The sequence below is a fragment of the Nuphar pumila genome, chromosome 7 (genome assembly GCF_984573655.1).
Source record: "Nuphar pumila chromosome 7, dmNupPumi1.hap1.1, whole genome shotgun sequence".
Taxonomy (NCBI): Eukaryota; Viridiplantae; Streptophyta; class Magnoliopsida; order Nymphaeales; family Nymphaeaceae; genus Nuphar; species Nuphar pumila.
Genome location: NC_143255.1, coordinates 105,866,083 through 105,883,144, shown reverse-complemented (window position 1 = coordinate 105,883,144; position 17,062 = coordinate 105,866,083). Strand labels below are relative to the sequence as shown.

General features: G+C 40.4%; 1 protein-coding gene and 1 pseudogene across 3 annotated transcripts; both read right to left on the bottom strand.

Moving 5' to 3' along the window:
• Positions 1-734: 734 nt before the first annotated feature.
• Positions 735-8,426, bottom strand: LOC149832774 (uncharacterized; annotated as a pseudogene). Its single transcript, XR_016433370.1, has 8 exons — positions 5,875-8,426; positions 5,563-5,765; positions 4,607-5,156; positions 4,301-4,500; positions 2,771-2,878; positions 2,120-2,269; positions 1,975-2,044; positions 735-1,036 (listed from the first exon to the last, which is right to left on the bottom strand). The product of XR_016433370.1 is annotated as an uncharacterized LOC149832774 (transcript).
• Positions 8,427-8,947: 521 nt separating this feature from the next.
• On the bottom strand, positions 8,948-16,127 carry LOC149832773 (uncharacterized). 2 transcript variants are annotated; one of them, XM_090014705.1, is made up of 9 exons: positions 15,836-16,127; positions 13,817-14,162; positions 13,506-13,708; positions 12,550-13,099; positions 12,236-12,443; positions 10,762-10,869; positions 10,308-10,457; positions 10,163-10,232; positions 8,948-9,230 (listed from the first exon to the last, which is right to left on the bottom strand). In XM_090014705.1, the coding sequence occupies exons 2-9, from the start codon at positions 14,107-14,109 to the stop codon at positions 9,157-9,159; spliced, it is 1,656 nt and encodes a 551-aa protein (XP_089870831.1). In that variant the 5' UTR covers positions 14,110-14,162; positions 15,836-16,127; the 3' UTR covers positions 8,948-9,156. The 2 variants fall into 2 exon arrangements, 1 of the variants encoding a protein (XP_089870831.1); XR_016433369.1 differs by lacking the exon at positions 15,836-16,127 and having other exon boundaries at positions 10,740-10,869; positions 13,817-14,363.
• Positions 16,128-17,062: the final 935 nt, after the last annotated feature.

The window sequence follows — 17,062 nt, the reverse complement described above, 5'->3', positions numbered from 1 at the left end:
ACTATTGGGAAAGAAACGCCCATGCAATGATACAGCCCATGGCCCACTGTGGTCCTTGGGGTTTGTTGTTGCCAAATGAAATGGAAGTCTACAAGCTTCGGAATCATAACTTAGTTTTCATGACCATCTCTCTCTCTCTCTCTCTCTCTCTCTCTCTCTCTCTCAAGTTCCTCATTTCTAATTAATTAGCATCCAAGAAGAGATATTTGGCCACACGTCAACCAGCATAGAAACTATTTTAAGTTTTTAGTCACTTTAGCTCATGTGAAAGGATAGGCAAGTACAAATGTTCAACTGGAACAGTGAAAATACCAGACCCGAAGAGAGAGAGAGAGATTCAAATAGTAACATATTAGTGCAGTTCTGTATATTCACCTGATTACGATGCGCCATTGAATTGTTCTACAGACAATAAGCTTTATAGCATATAATAGGTTCTATCAACCGCTGATATAAGCACATTCTTCTTTTGGTTTAATTGCCAACAAATTTGGTGTCAAATGAGTGTCCTCTTTTTCTCAAGCAAACTAACTTTATGAGGCGTCCAGAAACAGCCTCTCTGGGAATTGTGCATAAGTACATTTTCTCACCAAAACTGGTTGGGGAAGCTGAGAGCAGAAGATGGTTAATTCAATACAGCAAGTAAAGCTGGATATCTTAAAAAGTCGTTCATCTAACACTAAGAAGACGGGATTATCAGGAACGATAAAGGGAAGTAGTGAATTTAAGTTGTACTTATGAGAGGAGTCTACTCTTTCATTGTAAGAAAGTCAAAACATGGTTACATCGATTAGGGTGACATTGCCCAACAGCAGCGCTCATGGGCTTCAGAACTCTTTAAAGTTTTGTGACCTGCAGAAGAGAAAAACTTTTCTGATGGGGGCAGTTACCACAGAATGGCAGGGCTCAATAGTCAGAAAGAACCGTCTTGGTTGCAGAAGTATGGTTCACAGCTTCCAAAGAGATTACTTGTTCCATGTCACTGAAAATTTATTTCTCAAAAATTCTTCCATTTTGATGATGGGTGAGAAAAAGCCTGCAAAGAGAAACGACAGAGAACTTGGCAATAGAACAGCCAACATAGACAGACATCTCTAACATGAAAACAAAAATAAAACAGAAGAAAATCCTAACAAATGTGGATATCGGAATTAGACAGGATGGAAGCCACTATATGGATGCTTAAAGCCTTAAGATTTCCCAGAAAAGGGAAAAAAAGACAGCCATGTGGATGTACAACTGAGTTCGTCTTGTTACCAGTGCCTCTTTGTCAGATGTCTTGACTAAAATTTCTTGCTATTCTTAGATGAGTGTGTTATTCTATGATAATAATTCACTACTAATAGAGGATAACCCCAACCCCAAATTTTGACACTTAAATAAATGCACCAAGTTCAAATATGATTGTGCATGCATAATCATAATCTCTTAATAATAAACTGAAAAGCTATAATTTCTCTTTAGGAAACACAAAAAGATAATCCATGGCATATCCACATGTAAAGGTGATTTACTTGGGATAAATTCTCAATGACATAACTAATGTCATTCCTTTATTTCTGAAAGCATAATGGTTTCATGTCATTTTCTCTACAAAAAAAAAAATAGATTATCGCAAAAATATAATGCCTAGCTGTAACTTTATTATTTTTCTACATAACTTCTTGATCTATCATCTTCTCTACATAAACTAGTATAACGCAAGTTGTTTTAGAACACTTTCACCTTTCTCAGACCAAAACAGTGAATGTTCTAGAACACTTTCACCTTTCTTAGATCAAAACAGTTAAAGTGAAAAATATCCACCAACTGAAGTTCAGAAGACATAACTGATACCAGTCAGGAAATCTCAACCATTCATATCTTAGGTCTCCGTCCACATAGATCCAAACTTAAAATCATACTAACATCGTAAATTTCATGATAAGTTAATAGAGGAACTTATTAGTCATGAAATATGATTGTTGTACTTGCCTGCCAGAGGACTCCCTTTTTTCACTAGTGATCCTCTAATTAAAAGTGTTCCTGGAATTTGCTCAAACACCTGGAAGGATGAAATCATAATGACATTTACCATTAAAGAAAAACTTTGAAATATCTAAGATAAAGCAAAATTTACCAAGATGCGGAAACATATCTCATTCGATGGATGACATGAATTGCTAGATCCATCAAGTCCATCAGCTTCAACTTGATCAGCAGTTCTTGAAGTAGAGTCATCACAGCTGTCACCAAGAAGTGCATTACAATGTTCACTTGAGGCCGTGACCTGCAGAGATAGATGATCGTTTTTGTACCACAACAAACAACAACAACTACGCCTTCATCCCAAAACAATTTGGGTCAGCGATATGAACCAAAAAAAGAAATTCATTTTGGGTCTTCCACATGAATCCTTTTCCTCCAATCATTTCTATCCAATGCCATGTCCTCGGTGAGGTTCAAAGCATTCATATCCTTTCCTATCATCTTCATCCAAGTCTTCCTAGGCCTACCCCGACCTCTTTTAACTAATACAAAAATTTGGCCTTAAGCCTGTCCTAGTCCATCAAGAGAATCACCAAGTCTAGGCAATTTAACTTCACTAACTTGGACCCAAGTGGACACGTGCACCACTAACTACCGGCCAAGTCATTGGACTTATCAAGAGCCAATTGGTTCATCACCCATTAATAATAACATATCATATGTGAAATCTCTTGTGACCATGCAAGATAAGCTTATAACCATAATAGAAAACCACTTAACTTGTCAAAGGTGCATAGCTTACATCAACGAAAAAGGATGAGAAGTTAGGTTTGCAAGATGCACCACATGCTCGGTAGAAAAGCTCCACTGATTGCAACACTTGTACAGCAGCAAAATGACGTTGGAGACCCTAAACCCCAATAAGATTAGCAGAGTGAGAATGAAATGGAGCAGCAACAAAAAATTATTTGGATGCACAGTAATTAACAATCACTCAGCATTAGAGCATAAAAAATCCTAATTTCTTGAATTTAACATGGTTTTGGAGTATAAGAAAAACATAATTTCTTGATTTTTATATCTTCTCAACCAAACCTAAGATAATAATGTAACAATAAATAAATAGCACGATAAGTTTATCTTAAAACCAACAATATTGCCACACTAAAATGTTGATATAATGTAGCATAACATCATCTAAACAGGCCCTAGTGGTAGAAACAATAACATGATAATGGCGAACAATATAACAAGGATCAAGTACCTTAATAACATTTGAAAATAAAGAGCTAATGTATTACAGACCACTTAACGCAATTGACTATGAAAACCTATTATCTATTTAAAGTGCTCCACAGAAATTTGTCATGAAACTATAATCATATAGAACTCCATCAAGAATTCATGAAGAGTCAACAAGATGAAGATCAGTGGCATGGAAAAGTGATAATCACCATCAAGATAAGATTGCAACAAAAATTGAGCACAGGAAAGGAGAAAAACAAAGAACGTTAATAGAAGTGTCACCAAAATGTTTTCTCGGATGATGAAATGAAATTAATGAAATAACATCTCGTTCATCATGAGAGCATCTAGCATATTAACAAGCTATTTTATAAGGAATGATTGTCCAAGGACATTTCTAGAAAACATGATCCGTAAATGATGTGACATATACAGGGCATCATCAGGCATGCACTTTGCCACAGATATATATTTGCTCAACTGACAAGGCCAACCTTCTATGAAATTGGTGATTTAACTTCTTCTTTCTTTTGCAGTTAAGGTTTAAAGTTTAAACTGTAAGTTCTAATGAATAGAAAATCACTGTGTTAGAAATTTGGAAAAAAAACTAATAAAAAACCATCAAGATTGATGTCACTTTCTATGCTTTTTCTTCTGAAAATGTTTCATCACTAACAATTGATACTGTTCTTCCTATCAGCACATCGTTAAAATCAGGTACATCACCTATGATACACAATACAATTATTTTTAACTATAGTTTTGGGGTTAGCTTTTTTTTATTGAACCACAAATTCATGAATATTTCAAAAGACTTCCACAAATGAATGTACTGCTACAAAACTAAATGTCAGATTATATCCCCAGTCATAATATGAGTATAAGCATCCTAGTTTAAGCTTGTAAACGCTATAAGGATCTCTCTGGCAGCAATCTTGATTTCTTTCCCATAAATAAGTTCACTAATAGGATGTATAGCTACTAAGAAACAAAGCAGAAAAAAGAGATAAATGAGAAACCTCAAAACACAAGAACCTAAATACAAGTTGACCAGCATGTGGTGAAAAACACAAGGGCAAATACAGACCTCAAGCATGAAAGACTGATGAGTCCTTTCCGACAATTGTGATGTTGGTATCTTCCTACTTGGAGAAAAAAATGACAATGCAAGCCCCCATCTAAACGTCTGACTTGGACCTTGAACAAACCATAGACACCCCAACCTTCCAAAGCTTTGATGTCAGAATTTTCAAATTAACTTTTCTTCCAACTATCGAAGTAAACCACCTACTTTCACATCATGGGCACAGAAATAAGTCGGACTGCTACTTGCATACTTACACACAAAGTAGATGAAAAAGATGCATTAATGTATAAAGAAGGAAGAATTCACCGAAATTACTCTTTCAGTTCGATGCTGTCTTCAATGATACGAGTGATGAAAGCCAGCTCTCTGCCAGGACAAACCATTTCTTCTGAGGTACCGCCACATGAGGTTTTTGGATTTGCACCTGCTTCCTTCATGCTCTCGCAAAATGGCGGATTACACATGCAAAAGTCGAATTTCTCACCATCCTTGACAACTCCAACAAGCATGGGTGGCCCATAATATTTCTTATCTGTATTGGATGAACCCCGTTCCAATGAAGATGAAGAAAGCAAAGGCGCACCTTCACCTTGTCTAACATTAGCCTCCACCTCCAGTGTACTTCCTTCTACAGGAAAATCTTCCTTCGCGGGATCGCCAACATCACCTTCTGGTGATAACACAACTTCACTAGCAACCGATTTACCAACTCGTGTTTCCTCTTCCAATAATGTCTCGTTGGTCAACCGAAATCCTTCCCCGAATCCCAGTGCATTTCTTATCTCAATCAATTCAGCAATGTGGGGATTATTCTCAACATTCCATTTCGCCCATTCAAGGGCAACATCCGTAAAATCTGCAACGAAGATTCCTATCATTATACGGGTTCCTCAAACACCGTAATTCCATTACTTATTGGGCAATCTACAATTAACTAAATCAAAATAAACAAGCAAAACCAAATGAGAAAAATCCATAATGATGATGCCTGCAATTTTAATAACAATAGAGAAAGAAAACCTGCAAACACCTACAAAACACACAAGAAGAGTGACAGAAAAATTATTCACGTTAGACATTTCCTATAATTCTGAACATTTCCATGTTCCTGGAAAAGGATTCGTGCAATGCTAACACAACAAACAGTATCACGAAACAAGATGATAAGCCTCACCACTAAATGGCACAAAATCTTTGCAATACATTGTGCACAACCAATTAGTCGATCTCGAGAATTTGCAAAGCAAGGCGAACACACACACCGGATCCAACAAAGCTCCACCCGAAAAGCGACACGCCGATGAACAGATATATGCAGTTTGCACCGGTGCCGATGTCAAACCCCCTGATCCGATCTCGGGCCGCCGGCCTCGCTACGACGTCCGACAACAGCAAGTCTTAGATCCAGTGTATGTAATTCGACCAGTTGGGCACCGTGGGACAGAGGTGGCCATCAGGAACCCGCCTGCACATTAGAAGACTAAAAGCCCTAAAAAACTCTGGATCCCGTTTGAAGAAAATGAAAAGCGAAGAGAAAGAAAAGGTTCAAGTGTCGTGGTGGGGGGTTGGTTTACCATTGGATGTCGTGGTCGTGGTGGAGGAGAACCATGGTGAGCTCCCTGGTGTTGTTGAAGTCGGTCCAGTCGATCCTGGGGTTACTGTTGTTGGGGGAGTAGAAAACGAAGGGCAGGAAGGAAGGGTAGAGAGACACTAGCCGCCAAAAATCGGGGGGAAGCTCAGAGTACTTGCTGTGCGGGTGTCTTCTTGGTGGGTCCACCCTCCTGTGTTTGCTCGGCATCGCCGGAGAGGGAGCTTCCCGCCGCTCAGGCGTCTTTCCGGCGACTCTCTTCTTCTTCTCGTCCATCCTTTGCTTAACTGATCTATTCTGAGCTAGGGTGTCAATGGATCGGGTTTGACCTGGACTTGACACGTACCAAACCTTATAGCATCAGGGTTTGGAGATAAACTCACTAGGCCGCAGAGACCCTTTAGCAATTAACTATTAGGTAAGATTGGCTGCAGTGAGCTCACCCATTTGGCAAGGGTGACTTATGAATGTTGGAATGTCACAAGTTTAAACTTTGAACCTTAGCCTTAAAAGTGTGCTTCTTTGGTCATATTGAGTATCAGGCAAAAGGGATTTTGGGGAGCAACTGAGGCTCAGATTGCTTGGTAGGAGCATCTAGTGCAGGCCACATTGTGTTGGGACGTTGCAAGTTCAAAATCCAATGGTATAGTCAGGTCTGCCAAACCCCAGCTTGCCTATCAGAAAATACAGTACTTTTTACATTCATAGGTCCTGTGATATGGAAGAGCTCAATCAAACTCTTTTGTTGATGTGTTGAGATGGATAGCACCCAAGTGTCAAGTCTTCATCATGCTATGCTGCCAATTTTTTTGCAAATTTAGTCCGTTCCAAAAATCACCAAAAAACATGTATACAACTCCCCAAAAATCCTTCATCACAGTGTGTGCATACTTTCCAAAATAACAAAACAAATATTCAACTTCCCTTTGATGCAGAAATAAGATTTCATTTTAATGGGATATATGATAAAACCAATTGGACTCAATGTGATGTGAGCGGATTGAGCCAAATATATGATCAAATTGGTTCAATACTTGGGGCTTTTTGAAAAAAACAAAAAACTTTCTATATCTAATGTCTCACATTCTAGATGTTACTCTCGAAAGAACAAGTTTCTGTACTTAAATTTTTAAGAAAATTAGTTAAATTTGTTTTTCAGTTTTTGAGGTCTTAAGCGTTGTTGGGGAGCTGATAGTATGGAATTTGAGGCCTTGTTTTCGAAGTCTTAAAGCTCAGGTTTGGGAACTGATAGGTGGGATGGAATTTGAGGTTTTGGGTTTAAACTGCACTAGTGTCAGCCCGTGACTACCCCCAGCCGATGATCAAAACGACAAGGGTGGAGCCGCTTGTCCTGCCGGAAAGATCAAAGGGGCAGGGGGCAATGGCAGGCACGATGACAGGGGAGGAGCCCCCCCCCTTCCTCCCGTCCTGTGGGTGGGTCTCTCGACCACACCCAAAACCCAATGAAAGCGATTGCAGAAAGAGCACACAACCAGCACCACCCGTAGTGACCAACGCTCAGAGGGAGAGAGAGGGAGACAAGTCGAATGCGGGGAGAGAGAGGAGTTTTGAGAGGGGTGCAGAGCCAGAGAGAGAGAGGGAGAAGAGAGGGTTGCATAAAGAAAGAAAGAGGGGTTTTGAGAAGGGGTGAATGAAGAGAGATTGACAATGTTTTAAAGGGGCAAATACCTAAAATCAATGGATGGAGGGAGTATTCATCAAAGGGTTCAGTCGCCAGAGCCCACCGTCACAAGAACCTCGTTCCCTGTGAGTGTTCCTCACGCCATGAGGCAGTCTGTCTCGCTAAGGCACTTCACGAGCTCCATCGCCAACTCTTGGCCATCTTCCTCACAACCTTGATGCCTCTCAATCATCGTGTCCAAGCGGCAATATATATATAGATAGATAGAGAGAGAGAGAGAGTGATTAGGGATAGGGTTTTCAACATGCTGGTTGAGAGTTGTCAAGAAGCATGAGGACCTGCAGGAAAGTGGTGCTTCAGAGCTGAAATGGAAGTAATCCAACATCTGCACTTTGCATCCTTAAACAAAACGCTGCCTTGAAACCAGAAAACCCTAAATCTTCTCATACCAGCCAACCTCAACTATAATTGAAGGATATGGTGGGACAACTCTGGAACCTGCAGGGTCAATCTTTAAACTTCTTCAAAACTTTGTCATAGACTCATTATGGTTGTGTTCCTGCACATTAAAATCCTATGACCAGGAGGATGATCAGTCTCCATCTAAACAGAAATGAACACGCCAACGAAATCAAGCACCATTGGGAAAGAAACGCCCATGCAATGATATAGCCCATGGCCCACTGTGGTCCATGGGGTTTGTTGTTGCCAAATGAAATGGAAGTCTACAAGCTTCAGAATCATAACTTAGTTTTCATGACCATCGCTCTCTCTCTCTCTCTCTCTCTCTCTCTCTCTCTCTCTCTCTCTCTCTCTCTCTCTCTCTCTCTCTCTCTCTCTCTCAAGTTCCTCATTTCTAATTAATTAGCATCCAAGAAGAGATATTTGGTCACATGTTCACCAGCATTTAAAGTTTTTAGTCACTTTAGCTCATGTGAAAGGATAGGCTAGTACAAATGTTCAACTGGATCAGTGAAAATACCAAACCCGAAGAGAGAGAGAGAGAGAGGGAGATTCAAATAGTAACATATTAGTGCAATTCTATATATTCACCTGATTACAATGCACCATTGCCTTTACTTTCTACAGGCCAAAAACTTTATAACATATAATAGGTTCCATCAACCGCTGATATAAGCACATTCTTCTTTTGGTTTAATTGCCAACAAATTTGGTGTCAAATGTGTGTCCTCTTTTTCTCAAGCAAACTAACTTTATGAGGTGTGTCCAGAAACAGCCTCTCTGGGAATTGTGCATAAGTACATTTTCTCACCAAAACTGGTTGTGGAAGCTGAGAGCGGAAGATGGTTAATTCAATACAGCAAGTAAAGCTGGATATCTTAAAAAGTCGTTCATCTAACACTAAGAAGACGGGATTATCAGGAACGGTCAAGGGAAGTAGTGAATTTAAGTTGTACTTATGAGAGGAGTCTACTCTTTCATTGTAAGAAAGTCAAAACATGGCTACATCGATTAGGGTGACATTGCCCAACACTCTTTAAAGTTTTGTGACCTGCAGAAGAGAATAACTTTTCTGATGGGGGCAGTTACCACAGAATGGCAGGGCTCAATAATCAGAAAGAACTGTCTTGGTTGCAGAAGTATGGTTCACAGCTTCCAAAGAGATTACTTGTTCCATGTCACTGAAAATTTATTTCTCAAAAATTCTTCCATTTTGATGAAGATGGGTGAGAAAAAGCCTGCAAAGAGAAACGGCAGAGAACTTGGCAATAGAAAACCCAACATAGACATCTCTAACATGAAAAAAAAATAAAACAGAAAAGAAAATCCTAACAAATGTGGATATCGGAATTAGACAGGATGGAAGCCACTATATGGATGCTTAAAGCCTTAAGATTTTCCAGAAAAGGGAAAAAAAGACAGCCATGTCGATGTACAACTGAGTTCGTCTTGTTACCAGTGCCTCTTTGTCAGATGTCTTGACCAAAATTTCTTGATATTCTTAGATGAGTGTGTTATTCTATGATCATAATTAACTACTAATAGAGGATAACCCCAACCCAAAAATTTTGACACTTAAGTAAGTGCACCGAGATCAAATATGATTGTGCATGCATAATCATAATCTCTTAATCATAAACTGAAAAGCTATAATTTCTCTTTAGGAAACACAAAAAGATAATCCATGGCATATCCACATGTAAAGGTGATTTACTTGGGATAAATTCTCAATGACATAACTAATGTCATTCCTTTATTTCTGAAAGCATAATGGTTTCATGTCATTTTCTCTACAAAAAAATAGATTATCGCAAAAATATAATGCCTAGCTGTAACTTTATTATTTTTCTACAAAACTTCTTGATCTATCATCTTCTCTACATAAACTAGTATAACGCAAGTTGTTTTAGAACACTTTCACCTTTCTCAGACCAAAACAGTGAACATTCTAGAACTCTTTCACCTTTCTTAGACCAAAACAGTTAAAGTGAAAAACATCCACCAACTGAAGTTCAGAAGACGTAACTGATACCAGTCAGGAAATCTCAACCATTCATATCTTAGGTCTCCGTCCACATAGATCCAAACTTAAAATCATACTAACATCGTAAATTTCATGATAAGTTAATAGAGGAACTTATTAGTCATGAAATATGATTGTTGTACTTGCCTGCCAGAGGACTCCCTTTTTTCACTAGTGATCCTCTAATTAAAAGTGTTCCTGGAATTTGCTCAAACACCTGGAAGGATGAAATCATAATGACATTTACCATTAAAGAAAAACTTTGAAATATCTAAGATAAAGCAAAATTTACCAAGATGCGGAAGCATATCTCATTCGATGGATGACATGAATTGCTAGAGCCATCAAGTCCATCAGCTTCAACTTGATCAGCAGTTCTTGAAGTAGAGTCATCACAGCTTTCACCAAGAAGGGAATTACAATGTTCACTTGAGGCCGTGACCTGCAGAGATAGATGATCGTTTTTGTACCGTAAATCAAAATTTAAAAACTCAAAAATTTGGCCTTAAGCCTGTCCTAGTCCATCAAGAGAATCACCAAGTCTAGGCAATTTAACTTCACTAACTTGGACCCAAGTGGACACGTGCACCACCAACTACCGGCCAAGTCATTGGACTTATCAAGAGCCAATTGGTTCATCACCCATTAATAATAACATATCATATGTGAAATCTCTTGTGACCATGCAAGATAAGCTTATAACCATAATAGAAAACCACTTAACTTGTCAAAGGTGCATAGCTTACATCAACGAAAAAGGATGAGAAGTTAGGTTTGCAAGATGCACCACATGCTCGGTAGAAAAGCTCCACTGATTGCAACACTTGTACAGCAGCAAAATGACGTTGGAGACCCTAAACCCCAATAAGATTTAGCAGAGTGAGAATGAAATGGAGCAGCAACAAAAAATTATTTGGATGCACAGTAATTAACAATCACTCAGCATTAGAGCATAAAAAATCCTAATTTCTTGAATTTAACATGGTTTTGGAGTATAAGAAAAACATAATTTCTTGATTTTTATATCTTCTCAACCAAACCTAAGATAATAATGTAACAATAAATCAATAGCACGATAAGTTTATCTTAAAACCAACAATATTGCCACACTAAAATGTTGATATAATGTAGCATAACATCATCTAAACATGCCCTAGTGATAGAAACAATAACATGATAATGGCGAACAATATAACAAGGATAATATATTAGAACCCCTTTAACGCAATTGACTATGAAAACCTATTATCTATTTAAAGTGCTCCACAGAAATTTGTCATGAAACTATAATCATATAGAACTCCATCAAGAATTCATGAAGAGTCAACAAGATGAAGATCAGTGGCATGGAAAAGTGATAATCACCATCAAGATAAGATTGCAACAAAAATTGAGCACAGGAAAGGAGAAAAACAAAGAACGTTAATAGAAGTGTCACCAAAATGTTTTCTCGGATGATGAAATGAAATTAATGAAATAACATCTCGTTCATCATGAGAGCATCTAGCATATTAACAAGCTATTTTATAAGGAATGATTGTCCAAGGACATTTCTAGAAAACATGATCCGTAAATGATGTGACGTATACAGGGCATCATCAGGCATGCACTTTGCCACAGATATATATTTGCTCAACTGACAAGGCCAACCTTCTATGAAATTGGTGATTTAACTTTTTTTTTGCAGTTAAGGTTTAAAGTTTAAACTGTAAGTTCTAATGAACAGAAAATCACTGTGTTAGAAATTTGGAAAAAAAAAACTAATAAAAAACCATCAAGATTGATGTCACTTTCTATGCTTTTTCTTCTGAAAATGCTTCATCGCTAACAATTGACATCGTCAAAATCAGGTACATCACCTATGATACACAATACAATTATTTTTAACTATAGTTTTGGGGTCAGCTTTTTTTTATTGAACCACAAATTCATGAATATTTCAAAAGACTTCCACAAATGAATGTACTGCTACAAAACTAAATGTCAGATTATATCCCCAGTCATAATATGAGTATAAGCATCCTAGTTTAAGCTTGTAAACACTATAAGGATCTCTCTGGCAGCAATCTTGATTTCTTTCCCATAAATAAGTTCACTAATATGATGTATAGCTACTAAGAAACAAAGCAGAGAAAAGAAATAAATGAGAAACCTCAAAACACAAGAACCTAAATACAAGTTGACCAGAATGTGGTGAAAAACACAAGGGCAAATACAGACCTCAAGCATGAAAGACTGATGAGTCCTTTCCGACAATTGTGATGTTGGTATCTTCCTGGTTGGAGAAACAAATGACCATGCAAGCCCCCATCTAAACGTCTGACCTTGAACAAACTCTGTAGTTTGTACCGTAGACACCCCAACCTTCCAAAGCTTTGATGTCAGAAATTTCAAATTAACTTTTCTTCCAACCATCGAAGTAAACCACCTACTTTCACATCATGGGCACAGAAATAAGTCGGACTGGTTCTTGCATACTTACACACAAAGTAGATAAAAAAGATGCATTCATGTATAAAGAAAGAAGAATTCACCGGAATGAATCTTTCAGTTCGATGCTGTCTTCAATGATACGAGTGATAAAAGCCAGCTCTCCGCCAGGACAAACCATTTCTTCTGAGGTACCGCCACATGAAGTTTTTGGATTTGCACCTGCTTCCTTCATGCTCTCGAAAAATGGTGGATTACACATGCAAAAGTCGAATTTCTCACCATCCTTGACAACTCCAACAAGCATGGGTGGCCCATAATATTTCTTATCTGTATCGGATGAACCCTGTTCCAATGAAAATGAAGAAAGCAACGGCGCACCTTCACCTTGCCTAACATTAGCCTCCACCTTCAGTGTACTTCCTTCTACCGGAAAATCTTCCTTCGCGGGATCGCCAACATCACCTTCTGGTGATAACACAACTTCACTAACAACCGATTTACCAACTCGTGTTTCCTCTTCCAATAATGTCTCGTTGGTCAACCGAAATCCTTCCCCGAATCCCAGTGCATTTCTTATCTCAATCAATTCAGCAATGTGGGGATTATTCTCAACATTCCATTTCGCCCATTCAAGAGCAACATCCGTAAAATCTGCAACAAAGATTCCTATCATTATACAAGTTCCTCAAACACTGTAATTCCATTACTTATTGGGCAATCTACAATTAACTAAATCAAAATAAACAAGCAAAACCAGATGAGAAAAATCCATAACGATGATGACTGCCATTTTAATAACAATAGAGAAAGAAAACCTGCAAACACCTACAAAACACACAAGAAGAGCGACAGAGAAATTATTCACGTTAGACATTTCCTATAATTCTGAACATTTCCAACTTCCTGGAAAAGGATTCGTGCAATGCTAACACAACAAACAGTATCACGAAACAAGATGATAAGTCTCGCCACTAAATGGTACAAAATCTTTGCAATACATTGTGCACAACCAACTGGTCGATCTCGAGAATTTGCAAAGCAAGGCGAACACACACACCTGATCCAACAAAGCTCCACTCGAAAAGCGACGCGCCGATGAGCGGATATATGCAGTTTGCACCGGTGCCGATGTCAAACCCCCTGATCCGATCTTGGGCCGTCGGCCTCGCTACGACGTCCGACGACAGCAAGTCTTTGATCCAGTGTATGTAATTCGACCGGTTGGGCACTGTAGGACAGAGCTGGCCATCAGGAACCCACCTGCACATTAGAACATTAAAAGCCCTAAAAACTCTGGATCCCGTTTGAAGAAAATGAAAAGCAAAGAGAAAGAAAAGGTTCAGGTGTCGTGGAGGGGGGTTGGTTTACCATTGGATGCCATGGTCGTGGTGGAGGAGAACCCTGGTGAGCTCCCTGGTGGCGTTGAAGTTGGTCCAGTCGATCCTGGGGTTACCGTTGTTGGGGGAGTAGAAAACGAAGGGCAGGAAGGAAGGGTAGAGAGACGCTAGCCGCCGAAAATCGGGGGGAAGCTCAGAGTACTTGCTGCGTGGATGTCCTCTTGGGGGGTCCACCCTCCTGCGTTTGCTTGGCATCGCCGGAGAGGGAGCTTCCCGCCGCTCAGGCGTCTTTCCGGCGACTCTCTTCTTCTTCTTCTCGTCCATCCTTTGCTTAAGTGATCTATTCTGAGCTAGGGTGTCAATGTATCGGGTTTGACCTGGACTTGACACGTACCAAACCTTATAGCATCAGGGTTTGGAGATAAACTCACTAGGCCGCAGAGACCCTTTAGCAATTAACTGTTAGGTAAGATTGGCTGCAGTGAGCTCACCCATTTGGCAAGGGCGACTTATGAATGTTGGAATGTCACAAGTTTAAACTTTGAACCTTAGCCTTAAAAGTGTGCTTATTTGGTCATATTGAGTATCAGGCAAAAGGGATTTTGGGGACCAAGTGAGGCTCAGATTGTTTGGTAGGAGCATCTAGTGCAGCCCACATTGTGTTGGGGTAGGAGCATCTAGTGTAGCCCACATTGTGTTGGGACGTTGCAAGTTCAAAACCCAATGGTATACTGGGGTCTGCCTAACCCCAGCTTGCCTATCAGAAAATACAGTACTTTTTACATTCATAGGTCCTGTGATATGGAAGAGCTCAATCAAACTCTTTTGTTGATGTTTTGAGATGGATAGCACCCAAGTGTCAAGTCTTCATCATGCTATGCTGCCAATTTTTTTGCAAATTTAGTCCGTTCCAAAAATCACCAAAAAACATGTATACAACTCCCCAAAAATCCTTCGTCACAGTGCGTGCATACTTTTCAAAATAACAAAACAAATATTCTATTTCCCTTTGATGCAGAAATAAGATCTCATTTTAATGGGATATATGATAAAAACCATTGGACTCAATGTGATGTGAGTGGATTGAGCCAAATATATGATCGAATTGGTTCAATACTTGGGGCTTTTTGAAAAAAACAAAAAACTTTCTATATCTAATGTCTCACATTCTAGATGTTCCTCTCGAAAGAACAAGTTTCTGTACTTAAATTTTTAAGAAAATGAGTTAAATTTGTTTTTCGGTTTTTGAGGTCTTAAACTTTGTTGGGGAGCTTATAGTATGGAATTTGAGGCCTTGTTTTCGAAGTCTTAAAGCTCAGTTTGGGAACTGATAGGTGGGATGGAATTTGAGGTTTTGGGTTTAAACTGCACTAATGTCAGCCCGTGACTACCCCCGCAGACGATCAAAACGACAAGGGTGGAGCCCCTGTCTTGCCGGAAAGATCAAAGGGGCAGGGAGCAACGGCAGGCTCAAGGATAGGGGCGAGACCCCCTGTCCTGCCGGAAAGATAAAAGGGGCAGTGGGCAACGGCAGGCACGAGGACAGGGATGGAGCCCCCCCTGTCCTGCCGGAAAGATAAAAGGGGCAGGGGGCAACGGCAGGCACGAGGACAGGGATGGAGGCCCCCCTGTCCTGCCGGAAAGAACAAAGGGACAGGGGGCAAAGCCCCCTGCCGGCAGGCACGAGGACAGGGGCGGAGCCTGCATCCCCCTCCCCGTCCTGCCGGAGAGACCAAAGCGGTAGTGGAGGCCTGGCAGAGGTGGTCGGGACCTCTGCTAGCCCCCCACCACCACCACCACACACACACACACACACACACACCGACCTCAGATGGGTGGGGAGGGCTCGATAGAGGCAGTTGGGCCTCTGCCGGTCCTCCGGCAACCACCGAAGGAAAAGGGGGAGGCTCAGGCAGAGGCCACTGGCCCTCTGCCGGACCTCCAACGGTCACGGGGGAAGGGGAAGGCTCTGGCAGAGGACACCAACCCTCTGCCGATCCTCCGGCGATCCCGATCGAACGAGAAAGGAAAAACAGAAGTCTGGGTTTACCTGCGGGAGGCGCCTGTGCTCGTCGCGGCAGGGTTGGCGCAGGGGATCGGCTCGCCGGAAATCGCAGAGGGGGAAACAGAGAGTACGAGAGGGAGCCAGCGGCGCTGGGGCTGTCGGAAGCCGCAACGAGACAGAGAGAGACGAGAGTTGCGAGGAGAGGGGAGGGAAGAGGGAGCAGGCGCAGAGCTCCGCCGCTTCTAACGCAACGGCCGGCGATGGCCGTTACGGGAGGTGAGGAGGAAGGGGGAGGGCAGCGCAGGGAAAGGCGCTGCGAGCCCTTCCCCGCGACCCTACTCACTTAACCCTATTGGTTCCTCGGATCCGGGTCGGGTCCGATACGAAATTTGTTTTGGGTGTGGGCGGCCGCCCACCCCTGGCCCTGGCTCCGCCACTGTGATAGCCTGATAGTAGAGTTGTCGACTACATCTAAATGAAGGTGTAATTGAAATGGAGAGAGGGTCTCGAGCATTTAATTGAAATGAGGAGACGAAAAGCCATTTTCACTCTAATCTTCACTCTGATGTCGCAAACACGGTCTCCCAAAAAGCGATGGGGTAAAGGATTCTTAGAATACTAACTTTTTTTCTCCCATCTTTTTGTCAAAATCCAACTCCTATATAGAATTTTAGGCATTGGTAATTATGCCCTTTCTTATAAAAGAGGCTTTCTTTCATAGGAAAGATCTCTTTCCCAAGAGGGTGTTTATTTTAGATGTAACTAAGAGAAACACAAATCTCACCAGATTTTTTGTTTCACATGATAGTAAGATCATGTAAAAGAGTTTTGATAGGAAACTGCATAGTTTCATGTTAAATGAAAAAAACAAACAAAAGTTTGTTTGTTCTACATGAAAAACGCACATATGTATTTATGAATGAGCAACAATCCGTTCATGATGGGAAAAAAAAAAGTCAAAAAAGTAAACCCCACATGCAAAAAAAAGTATTTTTTTTTACATTCATTAAGAAAATACTTACAATGAGAAAACTCGGTAGGAAAACTCCGAAGGGAAGGAGGCATACATACAGTCAAAGCCAAAGTTGTTTCTCTTCGACTTTTTCCTCACAAAATTAGTGTGTTTGTCTCTATGTGAGGAGGTGCCATTTTTCACGAAATGATTAAGACGGTCCTCACTTTTATTGGAAATACCATTGCTACACAACAAACTTGGCCAATTTACTGTTTACTTAACACTTTTGTTCTTTGTCACCTAAAAGATTAGACATT